A 21609-nucleotide genomic window follows, 5' to 3' on the forward strand; every position below is an offset into this window, starting at 1 on the left:
AATATTTGTAAACTACACATTTCAATAAAATATATTTTAGAATATACACAGAACTCAAGAAACTCAGTAATAACATCAAAGCAAACAATCCAGTAAGGAAGTGGGTGAAGGGCAAGAATAGACATTTTGCCAAGGATGAAATACAAAAGGCCAGCAGGCACATGAAAACAGACTCAGGATCATTCGTCATCATGGAAATGTAAATACAAACCACAGTGACATCAGGCAGAATAACTATTATTAAAAAAAAGTTGGTGAGGATATAGATAAAAGTGTGCCATAATATAATGTTGGTGGGAATGAAAATTGACATAAACATTGTGGAAAACAGTATGGAATTTCCTCAGAAAACTAAACATAAATCTACCAGAAGATAGAGTGTTCCTGCTCAAAATAAGGGAAATCTGCATATGAATAAGTTACCTGCATCCCATATTTAAATAGCAAAGATAAGGCATCAGCTTTATGTTAATTCGGTGATGACTGGATGAAGAAAATGTAGCGTATTTACAAGATGAACGATTATTCAGACATTTTTTAAAAATAATGAACCCTGGGGCTCGGCAGTGTGGCCTAGTGGCTAAGGTCCTCGCCTTGATCCTGTATGGCCGCTGGTTCTAATCCCAGCAGCTCCACTTCCTCTCTGTCTCTCCTCCTCTCAGTATATCTGACTTTGTAATAAAAATAAAATAAAAAAAATTAAAAAAAATAATAATGAACCCTGGCATTTGAAACAAAATGGATAGAACCAGAGATCATTATTGCTGAGTGAAATAAGCCAAATTTGGCCAAATATCACATCTTGCTTGTGGAAGTTATTGTGTGTTTCAATTATATATTAGTAAACAGTCTTACCTATGATATTGGCTATTTCTTTCATATGAAATACTCACTTCCCACACAGTGATCTGAATGTTTGTGCCCCCCTAAAAAATTATATATTAAGCCCAAGATGATAGTGTTAGAAGATATGACCATTTAAGAGAAAATCAGATAATGAGGGTTTGCTTCTTTCACTCTGTGCGGGCCCAGCTAACAACTGCCACCGGGAATCAAAAAGTAGGTTCTCACTCAGACATTGAATATTCTAGGGCTTTGACCTTGGAGCTTCCAGCATCCAGAACTGTGAGAAACAAATTTCTACTGTTTCTAAATTACCAAATTTGTGGTATTCTGCTGTAGCAGCCTGAATGGATGGAGGCAGCAGAGGTCCACTTTGCTAATTCCCATATCTCCTACCTCTTCAAGCCTCTTCTCAATGTCCCATTAGTCTAACCCTTGAACTCACTCCTGCATTCACGGAATGCAGAAAGGGTATACTCTTTCTAGCATACCTGATCTGTTTTCCATATTCTTATCCAATCCCACTTTCACACAGCTTTTCTCCTCTTAATGAAAAGTTTAACAATAGCTTTCATTCTATGCTTAGTGTTCATTCTTTGTATATCTGCCAGAAGGATGTAACCTTATGGACTACAGGAGCTTTCCTCTTGTTTACAGTATATTTCATAAACTAGACCAGTACAAGGCCTCTGGAAGGTACTGAATAAATATTGCTACCAATGATAAATTACTACAAAGGCTGCTCAGATTTTCTTGGCTCACCCATCAACAGAGATAAACTAAACGTAAAGATAAGTTAGGATAAAAATCTGCCAAGTTCAACAAAATTAGACTTCAACACAACAAACGGCAAAATACTAAAATGAAAATAGACACGAGACAGCTGAATAGTACCCTATAGCCATTTTAAGGTGTATAGCAGCCGGTCCTGTATATAAACTAAAATTGAAATGTCTATGAGCTAATCATAGGATTGGTTAAGAACTCGCATTTTTTTTAACATGCTGGTTACTCAAAACCATGTCAATTCCATAATGTTGTAAATTGCCGTTGATGTTATATTGGGACTCTTAATTGATTGGGATGATATTCTGCCGGCTCTACCTTCAGACCAGAAATGGTCTCCCCAAGAAACTGTTCAATTCATCTGGACAATAAGATGCTGGACTCTATGCTTGGTATATGATTGCAAAGAAATAATCTTGATTGAATTTGAACTGTAATACTGCAACAAGGTGGAGGAATCCACCATGGGGGAAGGGCATGGGGAGGGGTGGGGGGATTCCCAGAGCCTATGAAACTGTCACATAATGCAAAATAATTAATAAAAAAATATCTTTCCACATAAAAAGCTAAGTTAGGATAAATATTTTAATAATTCATAATAAATGATCGTTACAGATTCAAATATTCTGTAAATGAGAAAGCTTTAGCTATTGATACTTCAATTTTGTTGTGTTGATTAACTTTAAAGAACAATCATAATCATGATGCTGTTTAATTTTCAAATATTTTTGTTAGTTATGGCAGAGAATTATTACTAATTCTGTTTAAAAATTTAGGAATCCAAGAAAGACTAAATGAACTCTTCAAGGCCACAGTTAAGCTAAAGTTTAAAGAAAGGGTATATTGTTTGGTCCTTTGCTTTAAGCACAGTGCCCTTTCTATTCTGTTATCTTGGCTTTCAAAATTAAGATTGCTTTCCCACTGGAGTTCTCTCTTTTTTTTTTTTATCAAGATTGTTCCTTGAACAAATATTAGCCGAATATCTACAATACACTAAGAAGTGTTGGCCTTAGAAATACAAATGTTAATATGATTGTCCAGATGTCAACAATGTTAAAGAGAAAATGTAGCCTCAATGGTCTCTTTTCCTCAAGACCTTGAAGGAGTTATCAGGGAAACTGTGGCCTAGTTTTACAGTTTTGTGTCTTTGTTTTTAAGGAAAAACTTAGAAACTATGGATATATAACTCTACTCACTGTTTAGACTTAAGAGAATTGAATAGATTATGACATTAGCATGTTTTAAAACTATATAGGAAATATGCAATTAAATGCTAATTTCAGTACATCCTCCCAAATTTATCATTCTAGGGCAGTAAGTTAGAACAATAAGTTGAACTATGAGTAATGTAAATTAAATTGTGTTCAAATGCACTTTATAGGTATACCTGACTCCAGTGGACCATATTTTGAACAGATGTTCCTGCTGGGTTATGTGAGAAATACACATCCAAGCGACTCTGAGGAGTTTTAAAAAAGCATTTTATTCTTATTTTAAGCAGAGAAAGTATAATATCTTATATTTAATGAACTAAACTATTTCAAAGACATTTAAAAACAATTTTACTAAAATATTAACAAATCTAGTCATAAATGATTAAACACATAAATGTATTTATTGAATTTTTATCTAAGAATGAAGAAAGATCTGAAATTGAACAAAATCAACTTGTCCTTGTGACATGGTAGTGTACTTGAGAACTGAAAGAATATTCTCTTTCTTGGAATGTATAAACTGTTCATTATTGAGAAGTTACTTTTAAACATCTATTAATATAAAGAGATCAGATTTCATGTATTTCATAAAGAAAACTTTAAGAAGTGCTTTAAAAAACCCTATACAGAAACCCACAGTTACCACAAATACACAACTTACGTTGCTAAATCTGGAGTTTAAAATGTACTGAAGATATCTTAAAATGAATGTCCACACTTGATTTATTTTGTTTGTTGGTAAGGCAAAGTGACAGGGGATGGGGGAAGAAAATCTTTAATCCATTGGCTCATTCCCCAAATGGTCACCCATGCTAGCGGTGGGGCCAAGGTAAAGCCTGGAGCTAGAAATTCTGTCATGCCACTGCAAGAACGTGGAACTGCCATCATCTTTAGCAGAATGTACATAAAATGCCTTATAACAGTAGTTTTAGGACAACCAATTTATACTCCAAGGCAATTGATGAGCTGTAAAGGCTTGAAGGTTGCCGGAGACAAAGTAATTACGAAAGGATCATAACTGAGGGAAGAAGTGTTAGGATCCAGCAGACAGGAGGAATTAATGGGGATCCAGTGACAAACAGAATACCGAAATCCATCACAGAAACTTTTCTTTAGTCTTTACAGACAGCAAAATACATAGGGAATTGAAATAATTCCAATATGTCAATGCAAATTAGTTGCACAAATCAGTCTTGTAGTCAAACCAGTTCACCATCCATTACAAATATACATACATATATATATATATATATATATACATATATATATATATATATATGAATCTCACAATGACACACAAAATATAATGTAAGACACTTGTAAAGGCTACTTCCTGAGACTGGCAAAAATTCATTTTGAGTATCACTTGTTCTTACCATGTTTAAGTTCTCTTGGTCATATCCGTATATCATAAACAAGTTTCCAACACAAATCTTTTCAAAAATTGGTAGGGGACATAGCTTTGAACCAATAAATTTGTTAAATGAGGTTTTGGGTAAGAAGTCTTCGTCACCAGAAAACGCCTGTAAAATAAATTTATTTTTGGGTGTGGAAGATCACAAAAATTACACAACAAATGATACAGTGGAGTGGGCCTTTAACTTGGTTAAGACTTCCGTGGAGTGTTGGGACTTGACTCCAGCTGCCTTCTACTGTCAACCCTGGGGGGCAGCAGTGATGACCCAGGCAATCCTGCTGCCCGTGTGGAAACCTGGATTGCATTTCTAGCTCCCAGCCTCACACTAGCTGAGTTCCAACTGACATAGGCATTAAGGGAATAAGGTCTTTAGATGTCTAAAACTTCAATTGGTCTCTATTTCTCTAGCATCTTTTAATTGCTATGGCAAGTTTTTAATGTATATAGCCAAATGACAAATTATTTTATAGCAGCTTAAAATTTTTAATTAAGAAAAATTTTTGTAATAAAGCTGTAGAAATGATTTGACTACTAGATTTCCTCTCATAATGATGTATCTAAAAGTATAATGAGCAAAATTCTATTCCTTTGTAGAAACCTTTGTATGTGGATCTTGTAGAAAATTAAAAAATAAGAAAATTTCACTGTGCATTAGCTTTGTTGCAAATGCAATTTTTATCAAATTTTGCTTAAATATTTGTTAAACTAAATGATAAAATTATAAAATACTATGCTTATAATATTTTGTATTTTAAAATGCTTGTGAATGAAGTTGAACATCTTTTCATTTGATTATTATTTATAATGCTTGCTTATTTTTCTGTTCAGTTGTGGTCTTTTCACTTTTTACTTTTTGCTTATTGAATCCATTAAGGATTTCACTATAATATGAAATAAAAACATGATCTCAATGAAGCACATAACAGTTAAAATATATTTCATACATGTGGCTATGCGAACTGAGTCAAGGTCCCTTATTTTGAAAGCACAGAACAGTTGTTATTTTTGTGTTATCAATAACCAAAACAAAAAGTAAAACTCACCTTGATTATTGGCTTCATCTTGTATGCCATTTTAAGTAAAGGACATTTTGTGTGTACAATAGAAAAAACTGGTGCTAAGGCAAAAAATATTTTTATTTTTTCAGCTATCTTTGGTAATGTGGAAAATGCTATGAAAGCTGAAAGAAAATAAGATATGATTCAGTAATTCAGTAAACTACTAGTTAGCTATTCCTAACAGGTGAAAAATAGTATACAGAGAATAAGAGTAAGCTCAAAAATACAGTTTCTAAATAATTATTCATTTATTTTTTGACTCAATTAGCAGTTTTTTTTCAGTCATATGTGGCACTACATTGATCACAATATATTATCAGCAACTTGGATTATAAAACAGTATTGAAATGTTAATTTAGCAGTGAATCAGACCTGTAACAGTGTAAGTTAAAAACTGGGAATGAAATTGATCATTTGTATAACTGACAAGGGTGAAAATGAGGTGAAATTTTCAGAAATACAAATTTTGCATGTTAGGTGAGGGGCCTATCACACAGTCTTAATATCACTTTTAGTATATTTTAAAACTAAATGCTTTGTTTCTGTACACATAAGGTAATAAAAAGCAGGTTGAATTTATTATTTAGAGTTACCAGTATGAAAAGAATCATCTTTTCCCTTCTTGTTATCTTATCAAGTTAGTACTTACATATCTGTATTTTAATTGCCCATTTTTCTTTTTCAGTTATTCTGAGAAGCTAAGAACTCAAAGCTTTTATATCATATTAGTCCACTCTCTTTTATTACTCAGGTTTTAGACATTCTAGGTTCCAAATAATCAAACAACTAGTAATAATTTGGACAAAAAACCATACACATGTTTAGTAAATATCAGTGCTAAATGACTATGGAAAATGGAATTAAGATTGTTACTCAAAATGCTATTTCTAGTATTAATTAGATTGTTCTTATAAGAAAATTATACTCTTCATTGTAGTATCTCTAACCTTATAGTAATTACAGATAGATAGCAATATTCTTTCTTGGCATACCTATGGTTGTGCCCTGTGAATGGCCTATATAAAATATCTCCTCTTGTCCAGTTTGTTTCACAACAAAATCAATGGAGGCTGGAATGTCATATTTAGCCATTTCATCAAAACTATAAAAGACAAAGGAAAATAAAAAGGGTACTTCATTTTTTTGAAGATTTATTTTATTTTTATTGCAAAGTCAAATATACAGAGAGGAGAGACAGAGAGGAGATCTTCCATCCTTTGATTCACTCCCCAAGTGACCGCAACGGCCAGAGCTGAGCATATCTGAAGCCAGGAGCCAGGAGCCTCTGGGTTTCCCACGCAGGTGCAGGGTCCCAAAGCTTTGGGCCATCCTTGACTGTTTTCCCAGGCCACAAGCAGGGAGCTGGATGGGAAGCAGGGCCGCCAGGATAAGAACTGGTGTCCATATGGGATCTCGGGTACGTTCATGATGAGGACTTTAGCCGCTAGGCCACTGTGCCAGGGCCAAGGTACTTTATCTCAATGCCATAATAAATTTGAGGGTAATTGGTAATAAAGGTGAAATTCAACCTTCTGAATATTATCAAGAAGTTATCAGGTACAATGTACCTGCTAAAATCTGTGTGGAAATCAAAGTCAAGAAGAATTGATACCTACAATTTTATAAAAGACACTTTTATGAAGAGGGCATTTTAAGTTCAAAATGCAGTAAGCCATATTTATGAATTATAGACCAGAAAGTAGTTTAAGCAAAGACACATCTAGCCTAATAACTACTATGTAAGAAAGAATGAGTGCTGAAAAAAGAGAAGCTTAAAGTCAATCACTCTAAATAAATAAATTTGCATATATTTTAAATATTTTTGGAAAAGTCCTGAACTGAGCAAAGAGTCAGACATATGTTTTATTTTACTTTATTCAAAAAGAAAATTAAGTGCTCAATGCAATCATAAAATAAAAATTACTTCATTTTATTTGTACCTGAAAGCCCAGAATTCTTTGGAATTGGTTTTTAGGTACCTATGTTTCCTGGACCAGGTACTCCCTCTGCTGTTTCCCATCCACACATCATAACCAGCGTCTGCCAGCACGAAGCCCAGGCTATTGTTGGGAAGATTGGAGACCCAACTGCTGGCAGATGTGAGCAGACCATGTTGCAAATATACAACAAGTCTCTGAGCTGGAAAAGAAAAACAAAAAATTTCCTTAAATTTTTTTGGTTTCTACACAAAAGTTTCTTCTCTGAATTCAAACCATTTTTTTAAAAAAAGAAAAAGTACTAATTATTGTTATTTATTTCAAAAGCAGAGTTACAGAGATGTAGGTAGTCGCAGAGAGAGAGAAAGAGATCTTCCATCTGTTGTTTTACTGTCTATCTGGCTGCAACAGCAAGGGCAGAGCCAGGCTGAGGCCAAGAGCTGGCGCTCCATCCAGGTCCCTCACAGGGGTAGCTGCTCAGATTCTCAGGCCATTTTCATTGCTTTCACAGGTGAATTCACAGACAGCTGGATTGCAAGCAGAATTGCTAAAATCAAACCACTGCGCAGACAACAGGCTCTAACATCACAAGTGATGGCTTAATTCATTGAGCCACAATGGTGGCTACTAAACTCAAACTTCTCATATTAACAGTTTGAAGGAATTTTAAAATTTTGAAACATTTTAAATTGTTTGTAGAAGTTCAATAACATTACTAATGTTTAATCTGATTGTATATCTGAGCTATTTAATAGAGTTCTCTGATGGAGGTCAACATTGTAACATGGCAGGTTAAGTCACTGTTTGCAACATCAACAATCCCAGTCATAGTGTTGGTTTGAGTCCCATCTGCACTTCTTCCAAATCCAGCTCCATGCTAATGTGTCTGGAGGACAGTGGATGATGGCCCACCTGCCATCTGTGTAGGAGATCCAGATGGAATTCCGGGTTCCTGGATTCAGTATGTGCTACTGCCAGCAGTTCGAAGCAACTGCAGTCTCTTTCTTTCTCTGTCCCTCCCTCTCTCTCTGTTACTCTGCCTTTCAAATGAATAAAGTAAATCTTAAAAAACAACAAAGAAATTAATGTAGTTCACCAATGAATTTCTTTCAAATAACCAAGTGGATATGATTTATCTCAGTGTGAGTAAATTTTAAAGCTTGGGAACAGTCAAATCTCTACTAGTACTGAGGACTTATATGCATCTTAAGTGACAAATTAGATATTTTGTATTATGTTCTCACTTTTACATTACATAAAATAATGTTATAATCATATTTTCACAAAGATATCCAATAATGGTAATATTATTGTTATTGTAGACACTGTTTTAGTCACTTGAGTTCCCATAGTCCAAATACATACTTCAGATTTTTTGAGAAATGACATCTTTGGATAATATAATTGGGGAGAAGGAAGAACATCACCCGCCAGTTTGATTGACACAAATATCCAACTGGCTGACTTCCATTTCTGAAGTTTAGAACATCTCCAATATACTCATGTAACCCTATGGTATCAAGTTGAAGTTATACTTGAATTGAGATCTCATTCTTGGTAAATCCCATTTTTTGCTCAATCCATTGCCACCTTTTCCCTGAATTTCCCTTTGTAAATCATATGCACCCAAATTTCTGAAATACTTTCTCTGTGTAGGGAAACTGATCTAAGAATTACTACCAAAATTGATCAAGGAAGCTGGCACTCAAAAATACGGTTAAAGAGTAAGGTTACTCGAACACTGCCTGGCAATGAGAATCCTATCACTGGTTCTAGGTGGGGTATTGAAAAAACATTACATATTATAGCACTTAAATTGCTAAACCTTCAATTGTAGTGAAATAAAGTATGATCCAGAAAAGAGATGACTAGCTCATACAGTATTTCTCTGACCGTTAAAAAATACAGGGGAAATATAAGTTCTGTAGAAATGATTGTTGCTTAGCGCCAATGTTGTTTTAAAGGGAGAGAGTGACTTAGAAAAATCAATCACCAATCGAAGCTCAAAAGGCCTCCTCTACAACACACAGATACCCTCCTTTTTATGACTAGGGACAAATGAGTTGAAAATCTTGATGGGAACTTAATTTGAGCATAAATAAGAACTTTAGGAAAGCTAAATTTATAGAAATAGGTAGAACTCATGTCATATTCAGAAATCTGAAAGGGAAGAAGTAGGGCTGTGAAACTCGAGACCGCACATCTCAAGTTGCTGAGTTTCAGATTTTCCTGAACACACGGTGCCTGCAGACGAGATGCACTCCTTCGTTGGAGGTTGGCGACCCATCTGACTCCAGATACCTTTTGCAACAAGGCTTTCCTGCCTCAAGACCCACCCTCATGGAAATCCATTAGTAACTGTGGTTAGGTTTTAGCATGATTTAAGAAGTAGTGGGGCTGTTGAAGAAAAGGAGTGATCATATACTGAAGGAACTCTGGGATTTGGCTAATATGTAACAGCAGGAATTCAGAGAGTGGATCCTGGGAATGGGAACATTTATTGGGAGATAAAGTCTACCTAATCCAAAAATCTTATCTCCAAACACTTCAAAACTGTTGGAGTACCAGCATAACACCCACAACTGCAAAAATTCTACACCTCACTCCATGTAATGGGTTATAGTCAAAAATGTAGGTACATAAAAATGTATAAAATTAGTTTCAGACTGTATGTAATAAGTGTATATGACATATAAATGAATTTAATGTTTAAACTTGGGTTGTGTCTTAAAGATAGTTCATTATTACATGCATTTACAAAAAAATACAAAATATAAGACCCTCCTACTTCTTAGCATTTCAGATGAGAATATATATACATACTCTCACTTACTCCTATATCATGAGGGATAATTTGTTCACAGGAGAAACTTTGAACTCTACTATGTCATACTGTACTTTGACAAGAGATTTAACAAGGTCAAAGCTTTCATAGCTCATATTCCTCTGAGTTCTATCAGAAACTTAGAAAACTCAAAAATTGCGACAGCACATTATAGAGGAAAGGATGAAAAGGGTTAGAGTATAGGAATGGGAATGTTTAATCAGTCTAGTGAAAAACATCAGAACACCTGCCAGCTGATTAGTCTTACTTGGAAGGGTTTAAAGGGTACACATTCCATTTATGAGATTCATTCATTTTTCTTTTCTTTCTTTCTTTCTTTCTTTCTTTCTTTCTTTCTTTCTTTCTTTCTTTCTTTCTTTCTTTCTTTCTTTGAGTAGGACAACTGGAGATATTAAAGCTCAAAAACAGAGAGCTATTTCTCTCATTTTGGGATATGGTGTCACTCCCACTCTGGTAATGTAAAATAACTGAACCAAGCTCAAATAATGACCTTTCAAAAACACACCAGGACATTAAGTTCATAGAGCAAAAATCTGGCTCCACTCTAAAAAGAGAAAAATGCTTGAAGACAAAGGCAGACATGAACCCTCCTTTGTTGGAGATGTATAAAAATAGTTCAGGTAGGCTTGCAAGACATTGTGAAGTTCCCAGGTATAGCAGAAATTCAAAAAGTACACACTTTCCTGCAAACCTTTCCTGAGAACCCAACTGGATAGTCACAGAAAAGATTTCTGAAAGTCTTACAGAAGTATCCATTGTGACACTGACCTGTGGGAGGGAATAGCAACTATCGGGAAGGGACAAGATAATTTGCTCAGATCTTTGCCCTTATTTGCCTTCCAGAAGAATACTCAATCTCTGCCGAGTTTATATGTGTAGTGGGACGATGGGTGTGAAGAGTCCAGGGAAAGCAGCAAATTCTGTGTCTAGCGCAGAAGCAGCACTAACCATTCAAGGACACAGGAAGAAATAGACAACAGATAGTAGACAGCCACTGTTCTCTGACATCTAGACAATGAGGTCCTGAAGAGAATAGTCATAGTAACAGAGATGTAGGCTAACCAGTGACCTATCCCTATAAAGTCCCTCATGAAGGCAAACTGAGCTTCTGTCAGCGAAGTATGTCTGGACCTGTCAGCAAAAGAGACCTGATACGGTACCTCTTCTCCAGGTGATAAAAGTAGACACTGGGAAAATTGTTGAGTTCACTGAACACTTCTAATGCACATGAAGATTACTGCACTATGACTAGGGTTGATATACATTTTTTGCTATGTTCACGTCCAGCAGCAAGGGTTCACAGAAGATCTAAAATATTACCACAGAGCCATTCACAGCATTATCCCAAATGAAGGGATCCATTTCATGTCATAGAAGATGCATCCAATGGTATACAATCATAGTATTTATGGCCTTTTCATATGGCCCCATCCAGAGACTGTCATCCTGTTAGAAGGACAACACACCTCTTGAAGGGTAAGTGAAGATGATGAGACTTTATGAGTGCTCTTTTCACAATTCACTATAAACCTTAAACAAATGGCCACAGTGCACTACTGATTTCTTAACTCTGAGGAACAGGGTGGGATTCAACATCACCCAGGCATGTACGCTTATTGTTCTCACAATTTTAGATTCTACAGATCTAGAAGCTTTGATTCCCACAGAGAAAATGTGTGCATTCAGATATGGTAAGCATCCTGAAAAGCAAGTATGATTGATAGTTGGTCAGTTTAGGCTCCTGATTATGGATGGCAAGGAGGCAGAAAAATGGATTACCATGCCTGCAAGGGGTAATTGATCTTGATCAATCAAAGGAAGTAGGGTTGCTGATATAAAATGAGGAAAGTGAAAAATATATTTTTTATTCAGGCCATCTATTGAAGTATCTTGTGCTATTCCTGTTCCTTATTTTTACTGTTCATAGATATAACCATGACCTAATATGTATAGTAATCTGTAAGGATAAGGGCCTGGTTTATGCTATCAGGCGAACTAGCTGAAAGGGAACAAAATGTAAAATGAAAAGTGAGAAGGGAATTTTTGAGGAGTTAGAGCACTCATGTTGATAATGCTTCACTGTTTCTTGTCTTTGTGTAGACTCGTTCTCTGTCTAATGAGAATTGCCTCATCGGGGACATTACATTTTTTTTCTAGAAGTAGCCTTCAAACAGTGAATGAATAATGTTAGAAGACAAAAGCTTCAAAGTGGGACCATCTCTTATAGGGCAATAAATAACATCCATGCCTCTGAGGTTGCCGAAACCCAGCTGAGACCGCATCCTTCTCAACCTCTTTCCCCTGTTTGTATCCTAGTAAGAACATTACTTTCTCTTGAAAGTAATCTTTCAGCTGATCATATGCACCCAAATTCCTCTCACAGGCTCTGCTTCCAACACATTCTAACACACCTGCTGTATTTTAAAATTATCTTTAAATATTTTATTGAAGTACTTGCAACATGAAGACCTACTTTGAGAAATACCATTATGTAAAATATGTGCTAAAATTTCCTGCCTATTAGATATGGCTTTTGTAAGTATCCAAAATTGAATTGAGGTTGTTTCAAAGTATAGTCTTCTCTGAAGTGTACTGTAGTAACCAAATAAGAACCACTATTCTTTAAGAAACATTTTTTTTTCAGGGAGAAAATCTAAAGAGAAAAGAAAAAAAAACTTTGGCTTATATTTGGCCAGTTAATCATATTAGAAAAGTAGTTTATTCCATATTCTATTAGTGAGTGTTAGATGTAGGATTACAGTTCAGGTCCTTTGACAACTGGACAGTGTTTTGTGCCACTCTCTACTGACACCAATATACCTTGTGTTGCATAGCCCTGGGCTGCTGCCAACCGGTTTATCTATTATTAGAGGACTGAATCAGACACAGAAGGAAGTTTTAACATCCTTCCTTCAATCCTACAAAGTAATAATACTATGGCATTTGCAAACAGTCTTACCCCTTATCAAAGGAAGTTCTAGAGAATAAACATACAGTGATTCACAAATAAGCCTGGGAGGATTAATTTGCATTCCACTAAATTTTGAAACTGCTCTGTGAACAGGAAGCTAGTGGAGATTCTCTTCTTGACACCTCTCTGATATGCCCATCTCTGTGAGAGGCTAATTATTCATTTAGCATCAACATTCTTACTCTTAGAACATGGAGGAAAAAAGTGGTAAGAACTCAGGCTCCAGATAGTCACCCCTTTATCTTCAGTTGAATATTACCTGAGTTATTATTATTTGCTTTCCCATAAGGAATTCTATAAAGGTCCAGGATATAGCCATCTTCAGTTACAATATCATACTTTTCATCAGGATAGCCCCAGTAGGATATAATTTGACTCTGGATAAAGAAAAAAAAAGCAAATCTTTTAGCAAAATATTATTAGCTGATTAAGTTGAAGGGTGTATGTTTTCTAACCCATTACATAACTAAGTCATGGTATTTTCTCTCAGGCTCAGTCCTGCTGTTTTTAATTTCCTCTGATTTACTGATTCAAGCAGATAATAAGTGTTTATAAGCATTGAATAAGCCCTGATCTTGCACGTAGGGAATTCAACAACAAAAAATGAAAATAAACAAACAAAAAACCCCCTCCAAACTCTTATCCTCAAAAAGCAATCTCAAAAGCTAGTCTACTAATTTTCCCCACGTTCAATAATTCACTTTTGCCTACTCATCCAAGTACAATTTAAAAATGTACGTGTATCTGCAAAAGTTTTCGTATCCATGTATGTTCTCATCTTACATCTGGTATTTTTTATATTTGTGACTGTGTAGAGAGCAGAAGTCCTCCATGAAGGTATAGATACATACATGAGTATATATTTAATTTTTAAGTTTTATTTATTTTAGGGGGTGGAGAGAGGGAGGAAGGAATGGAGGGACAGGGATGAAGAGAGAGAGCATTCTCATCTACTGGTTCTCTCCTCAAATAGCTGTAACAACCAAGGATAAACTAGATCACACCAGGAGAGAGAAACTCAGTCCAGGTCTCAGTGGGTGGTAGGGACGCAACCACTTAAAGCATCACCTGGTGACTCCAAAGGTGTCCATTATCAGGAATCTGAATGGGAGCAAAACTGAGACTGGAACTCAGGCATTCTGATACAGGATGCAAGTGTTTTAAAGTCTAGGCCACATGCCTATTCTGCCCCTTTTTGTATGTATTTCATTATAGAAATTGAGTAAATTGAAAGGAAAACTGTAAGCTATAAAATAGCAGGTGAAAAATATTATTTTACCTGTTACTATATATAAGTGCAGGCAAGTATGTGTGTGGTTATTAATCTATTATCTTAAAAATTCCAACCCTTGAAGATATTGAGGTTTATTTATCTGATATCTCAGCAGCCTTGATTTATTTCCTAAGAACTCACAATATTCATGTTTGCTTCAGGATTTACAGATCTTCGATTTCGAAAGACACCATGACTATTTCCAAAAGGTAGGATGAAACACATCACCATGAAAAGACACCACATTTGAGATCTACATACAAAAGAAAAAAAGAGGTGCTGGCATTACTAAAATTGAGGCAATAATCATGTGATGTAGGAAATATTACCATTTTCTGATCATCAGATTGAAGCTATGGAAAATGAAGAAAAAGCTAGCTAACTATATATAAAATTGGAAGTGCAGATTTAAATGTGGGGTCAATTTCTAAGTCCAGCATCTTCCCACTGCCTTATTTTAAAACAGAAATTCCTTATTGGAAATCTCTGACAAAGCAGTGTACAGCCCCATTATGAGAGCTTTACTGTTTATTTCATGTCAGTTGATGTCTGAAGTAATGATGCAATAGTATTCTTACCACAATAACATTTATTTAAAGAATATTTACTTGCTTTCTTTCTTGATGGGCAGGAGTGAAACAGATTTAGAAGCTTGGATAACTTCCATTTAACTTCTTTAGGTCTGAATTTTATTTTGGTTGCAGAAATATGTATTTTGACTCTCCTAAATTCTGAGCAATAAGGACATGTAAATTCTTTCTAGAAATGTAAGAAACTGTTTAATTAGAGAAGCTCCCACCCATCTTTTCCCCTTAAAAGCACAACTTCCAAGAAGCAACACATTTTGTAAGGCATACTCAATATTCTACCTGGGAAGATATTGCACATGGATTCTAAAATTCTTGAGCTCCACAACTAAGTAGGTGACTTAAAACAGGTTAGTTAACCTCTGTGAGCAACAGTTTCCCTACGTATAAATTGCAAAAAATGCCTACTTCTCAAGGTTGTTATAGAAGCTTAATATGCTATTTGTTATAGCATATTTTTTTAGCATCAAAACCATCGCAACAAAATCCTTACTAGCAACTTAGGAATATACTTTTCATGCAGATAATCAATATATTTCTCTGATCTCTTGTCGAAGACTAGGTGGCTGTACATGTGTGGGCTCTCTTCCAATACTTCTATTCTGCTCCATTGATCTTCACTGTTTTTATAACAATACCAGCCTGTTTTGATTACTACCATCCTAAGATCTGGAATTATGATCCCTCCATATCTATTCTTATTCTACAATATAGTTTTGGGTATTTGTAATTTCTTGCATTTCCAGATGAAGTTTTAATCATTTTTCCAGCTCTGTTAAGAAAGTTCTTGAAATATTGATGTGAATCACATTGAATCTATATATTAGTTTTGGTAATATGGAAATTTATGTTGACTCTGCCCATCCAGGAACATGGTCTATTTCTCCATTTTTGAAAGTCTTACTAGTTTTGTCAATGTTTTGTAACTTTATTCATGGAGATCTTTCACATTTTTAGTGATTATTCCAAAGTATTTAAGTGTCACCTTTGTTATTTTGAAAGGCATCACACTGCCTAGTTCTTTTTCAGCCCCAGAGTTGTGTATATATACTAGGGCCATTGACTTATGTTCACATATTTTTTACCCTGCCACCTTACCAAACTCTTATAAGTTTTAACAGTCTCGTCATTGAGTCTTTTGGTTCTCCTATGTATAGAATCATGTTGCCTGCAATCAGTTTGCCTTCCTCTTTTCCAATTTTAATTCCTTTAACTTCTTTTTATTGCCTAATAGTTATAATGAGGACTTCCAGTACTATGTTAAATAGCAATGGCAATAGTGGACATTCTTATGTTATTCCAGATCTTATTGGGAAAGCTCCCAATATTTCCCCATTCAGTATGATGTTGCCATTGAGTTTTTCATAAATTGCTTTGATTATATTGTAGAAGGTTCCTTGTATGCATATCTTGCTTCTAGTTTTTATCAAATGCTTTCTCTGCATCTGTTGAGACAATCACATGATTTTTCTTCACTTTAATGTGATGTATCACATTTATAGATTTGTGCATGTAAGGAATAAATCCCACCTGATCTGAGTGAATGACCTCTCTGATGTATTGTGTTTTCTGTTAGATTCTGAAGATTTTAGTGTATTGTGTATTCTCTTAGCTAGTATTTTGTTGAAGATGTTAGTGTCTGTGTTCATCATGGATATTGGTCTGTATTTTTCTTTGTCGTGTCTCTATTTTTGGTTTTGCAATGATGTTGACCTCATAGAAAGAGTTTGGAAGGATTGATTCCCTTTCTATTGTTTTGAACAGCTTATGAAGAATTGGGGTTAGTTCTACTTGGAATGCTTTGTAGAATTCAGTAGTGAATTCTGGGCCGGGGCTTTTCTTTATTGGTAGGGCTTTAATTAGTGATCTGATCTCAGCCTTGGATATAGGCTTATTTAGATTTTCTGTTGTCTCATGACTTAGTTTTGGTAGGTGATATGTATCCAGGAATCTATCCATTTCTTGAAAGTCTTCTGATTTTTTGGCATAGAGTTCCTTGTAATAATTTGAAATTATTTTCTGTATGGTTGTGGTATCTGTTGTTATGTTCTCTTGCATCTTTGATACTCTTAATTTTTGTCTTCTCTCACTTTGTGTGTGTGTGTGTGTGTGTGTGAGAGAGAGAGAGAGAGAGAGAGAGAGAGAAAGAAAGAGAGAGAGAGAGGTGGGCCAATGAGGTGTCTATTCTGTTTATTTTCTCAAAAAACCACCTCGTTGTTTCTTTGATTTTGTGTATTGTTCTGTTGGTCTGTATTTGCTTTATTTCCTCACTTATTTTGATTACTTATGTTTTTGTAGATTTTGGGATTCTTTTGCTGTTGTTTTTCTTCAAGTGTATGCTTTTCTATTTGGAACACATGCTGTATACCCAAGCCACCAGGCAGTTTCTGCCGCTGATGTGGGTGCCCCTGTGCGACTTCCCTCTCCTCTGGTGTTTTGCTGGTAATTTCTGTGTGGTCTGGGGCTATGGCGGTTTCTGTGGTGCAGGGACACAAGCTGTATGCCCACTTGGGCTGAGATCTTCTCTGACCAGTCCTGTCCACAGCCCAGGGAACTGTTCTTGTAGCTGATCTGTGTACTTCTGCCAAGACTGCTCAAAATGTTCAGCTTGTCAGTTTTCCAGTTACCATGGTTGCTTGAGTGTGGATGTGCGTGCCTCCACGGGTCTCCATTCCCCTGTGTGGGTTTTTTTTGGCTCCAGTGGCTCTTTCTGTTGGTGGCTGAGTGACCTGGGCTTTCACTGCGGCGCACACTGGGATTTGTGAAGCTGCTCCCCATCCAGACTCAGTGATCCAGTATCTTCCTTTTGGGTGGTTCCGGAAATCTCCCAGAGGGTCTATGGCATAAACCTTCCAGGTGTGGTGTGGGCTCCTTTCTTCATCTGTGAGTTCCTCCCTCTGCTGGATCACTCCCCTTTCCAATGACTTGTTCCCCAGCGGCGTGGCCGTCCTAATCTGGGGGTGGGAGGAGGGCGATTGATTTGGGGCCTGTGGACTTCTGCACTAGAGCGTCCTTTAAGTAGTGTTTTCTCGTATGCCTTTTTGCCTGCCATTGTCTCCTGGGGGAGGCGCCTGTTCTCTTTACGCTGGCTCGAAATTCGTTAGGCTTATGTCCGTGGTCAGGGTTCTCTCTTGTAGCTCCAGTATGCTCACCTTCCTCTTGGGCTGCTGGCCGCATCTTTGGACATTCTCAGTAGTTTCTCCTCGTCTGTGTGGCTCCAACTTCCCTCCAGTGGCCTCCAGGGAGCTTCATTTATCCCACCCAGTGGTTTTTCCTCTTCAGCTCTTCATTCCACCTAGTTCTCTGTGCACTCTTGGCTACAACTGCCCACCCTGTTTGACCATCTTGTCCCCTATTTGTGTTGAGTTTTATGAAGCACATTTGTACAGAAAATTATCATGGATACAGTTGTTCAGTGTATTCAAGAAACATCTACAAATTCTGAGAATCTTTTCCAATTTAGGGACACTTGAAAAAGACAGAAAGCAATGAATTTTGTGTTCTCTCATATCTCATTGGCAAATCAGAGAAACATTTTAACAGATCTACTGCATTGTTACTGTAAATTAAAAACTGTCCTGAAACACTCTAAAGTTCAAACATGTAATAAACAAAGAAAATATCAGGTTGTCATGCTTTTTCACCAATATCATGCTGAGAGGAAAACACATTTATTTATTACCTTACTAAAAAGGAGTCGGAGTTTATGTTGAAGTGAACACTTTTCAAAATTCAGTTCAGTTACAAAAAGATTTATACATTTTTGTAGCATGGTTCAATATAGTTATTTTTTTAATTCTAAATAAAATGTTATATAAACTGGCTACAAAAACTATGAACAAATATGTAAAAATGTTCTAAGTGATTTTAGTAAATTTAAGCTTTTCAACTATAATGTGAATTTCATATTAATAGTACTAGGTTGACATGAGCTATTAAGTATACTTACACAGATGGAATTTTCAAATTGATATGCTTTTGCTTCAAAGTCAAATAAACTCTTCTAAAAGAAATGAAGAATTTTGTTAAAGTAGATGCAAATAAAAGAGGAAAACTAGGATCAACTGACAGTTGGGTTATTTAAAATTTTTTATAAGTTTAGAAAAATTCAGATGTGTGAAATGACTGCTATTAAGTTATATGTACATTTTATGGACTCTATAAAAACAGGTCAGGATGTATGATAAAAATGTAGTTCCTAGCTTGAGATATTTTAAATGCACAATGAATTTTGAAAGCTTAGGAAGGAAAGGAATATAAGACATCTCATTAATAATGCTTCTAGAGCTTACCTGTTGAAATGATTATTTACATATAAAGAGTTGCTCTTTATTGACCTCATGCAAAATATCAAAGAAATAATCACTGGTTATAAATGAAAATATCTTTTTGGTCAATAAACCTTATACCTAATGCACTAAGTAATTATAATCATTTCAACTTCTATCACTCACCATAAATTTCCCTCCAGGCTGGCTGCCTGGTAAAATACTTTTCCATGGAATGATCACTGGTGCTTCATTTAGTTTAGAAGCAAAGTTTCATAGATGAATATATTCAAAGATGAATAGGGGATAGAAAATATAGTTTTGCAGCAGGCACTAAAACTCAAGTAGGCAAAATTTGAAAATTTTTTTTTTAAATTATCATCCAGTTGGCAAAGTATTTAACAAAATATGGTATCAGACATCTATATTATTAATTATGTTTATATAATTTATATGAAATTGACATCTTGAAACCTGATTATTTTTATAGCATTGGTCAATACTCCTGAAACAGAGTGATCTTTATGTTTTCTACTTGTAGTCTTTATTTAGTGGAGAATTAAGCTTCAGATTGTAAAGAAAACTAGAAGCATGTCATCACAAAAATTAAAAGAAAAATAAAAGAAGGAAAAGGGAGAGTGGAAACTATTGTTATGTTCCTAAAACTGTATATATAAAACATATGAAATCTGTTCTCTTCAAAAAGAAAATTGAATTGATCTATATCAACTACAATAGATTTAATTATTATTTAGTTTATGTTATTAAAATAATTGGTTTGACTGTAGACACAGTATGTAACAATGAAAAACACTAGGCCAAACGTATCTGCTCTTGCTGGCTTTAGTTGTCCAATATATGCGTCTTTATGGATCGTGCTTCCTTGAGCAACGATTGCTAGGTGGAATGGTCAGGAAGTTTGAAAAAGAATGTCTACTGAAAAATAAAACCAACGAGAACATTAAAAAAAAATCTCAATGCAAAAACAAACCCAGCTTCCTGTCATTGCACAAGCAACTTTTCCACACAGCAATCCAAATACATCTGGACCTGGACAAAAATGGTGACACAGCCACAAGGGTAAAGGTAGTTTTGTTCACTGGTGTGTCCTTTACAGGCAGTAAACATCGTCCAAACTGCACTGGACACTCAACAAACACATTGGAATAATTAGTTGAGGAAAATCAATAAATCTGTTATCCCTTTTTGTTAAAAAAATATTTTCTGAAAACATCATATGAATATGATTATGTGTGAAAATATCTGCATTAAGTTACCATTACAATTGTTATTCAGATACAATTAAAACATGTTATAAATTTTGAAAAATAATTATTTGAACATAGAAAGTAGTCTCTTGGCAGAAATATATCTCTTAATGAATGAATATTGCTTGATTGAGACCCAGATTAGCATCAAATTAATTCTTACTTAACAGGCATAATTTCTAAGAGACTTTGTTCACATGCTAAGTTGATAGCCGTAAAAAAGACTTGTGTTAAAGCAATGTCAGTTCTGTGAAATTTCTAAATTGCATGTCAAAAATATAATGATTCATCATGGAAAATGATTTCTTAATTTGCAGGCATTACATTAGGTTCTTTAATTTTGTTGAAAGCAAAGAAATAGAAATCCAATTAGGTGGCATTAACATGTGAAAGTTTGTCTTTGGAATAATTCACTTTTTCAATGTCAATCCCAGTGTTTAAAAATGTTGCATTTGAGATATCTAATTTTACTTTCTAAGATAATGGCTCATAAAATCAGAGACAAATGAGATTTTTCTTTTGTAGAGTAGCAATTGTGACAAAGAAGCAAAAGAGCTCCAAGTCTGCAGACATAAAGAAAACATAAGGAGATAAATGTGTTGATTACCCTCATTTAATTAGTACACCTATACATAGATATCAAAACATCACTGTGCCCCATTATTATTTTTAAAAATAAAAACATATTAAACATTGTGAAAGTCAAGTAAATGATCAAATACAAAAAGCAATTTGGAAAGAAGATAAATGGTAAGACTAAACATCTTCATTCAATTTGTTTTAGTTAAATTTGTTTCATTGATAATCTTTTGAAATCTTTAAAAAATATAGACTTTTGTAATGTAAATTATATTAATTTTGGTTTTATGGCATCTACAAACTGCTAAAAATACCATTTGTGATTATTCAAATTATCAGTAACAAAGTCAAATGAGGACAGACAGCTGCACAGCACTCTACTAGGGATCCTCATTACACCACTAAGAAAGTACTCTCTGGATAAAGACATTTAATAATAAAATCATCCAACTGAATTACCATGAAACATATCTTGCTTTAAGAATTATCCTCAAAAGTCTGGTATTCTTCCTGGGCAGATTAATGAACCTTCATAGTTTCTGAGAGTTCTAACTTTGATTCTA

At 35.1% G+C, this 21609-nt stretch overlaps 1 protein-coding gene across 7 annotated transcripts in view; it reads right to left on the reverse strand.

Moving 5' to 3' along the window:
• The window catches only part of LIPJ (lipase family member J), a 32813-nt gene extending 11204 nt beyond the window's left edge, over nucleotides 1–21609 (reverse strand). For 2 of the 7 annotated variants that reach the window (XM_058671326.1, XM_058671322.1), the window contains exons 1-11: nucleotides 21506–21609; nucleotides 19386–19538; nucleotides 18881–18934; nucleotides 14923–15103; nucleotides 14486–14597; nucleotides 13331–13448; nucleotides 7259–7457; nucleotides 6311–6420; nucleotides 5304–5440; nucleotides 4220–4366; nucleotides 3017–3088 (exon numbers count right to left, since the gene is read on the reverse strand). In XM_058671326.1, the coding sequence (XP_058527309.1) occupies nucleotides 3017–3088; nucleotides 4220–4366; nucleotides 5304–5440; nucleotides 6311–6420; nucleotides 7259–7457; nucleotides 13331–13448; nucleotides 14486–14590 (888 nt within the window). In that variant the 5' untranslated portion in view covers nucleotides 14591–14597; nucleotides 14923–15103; nucleotides 18881–18934; nucleotides 19386–19538; nucleotides 21506–21609. The remainder of the gene's footprint in view (nucleotides 1–3016; nucleotides 3089–4219; nucleotides 4367–5303; nucleotides 5441–6310; nucleotides 6421–7258; nucleotides 7458–13330; nucleotides 13449–14485; nucleotides 14598–14922; nucleotides 15104–18880; nucleotides 18935–19385; nucleotides 19539–21505) is intronic. The other 5 variants (XM_058671325.1, XM_058671324.1, XM_058671323.1 and 2 more) reach the window with 5 other exon arrangements.

Source organism: Ochotona princeps, chromosome 13, assembly GCF_030435755.1.
Source record: "Ochotona princeps isolate mOchPri1 chromosome 13, mOchPri1.hap1, whole genome shotgun sequence".
In the NCBI taxonomy this organism is placed as follows: domain Eukaryota; kingdom Metazoa; phylum Chordata; class Mammalia; order Lagomorpha; family Ochotonidae; genus Ochotona; species Ochotona princeps.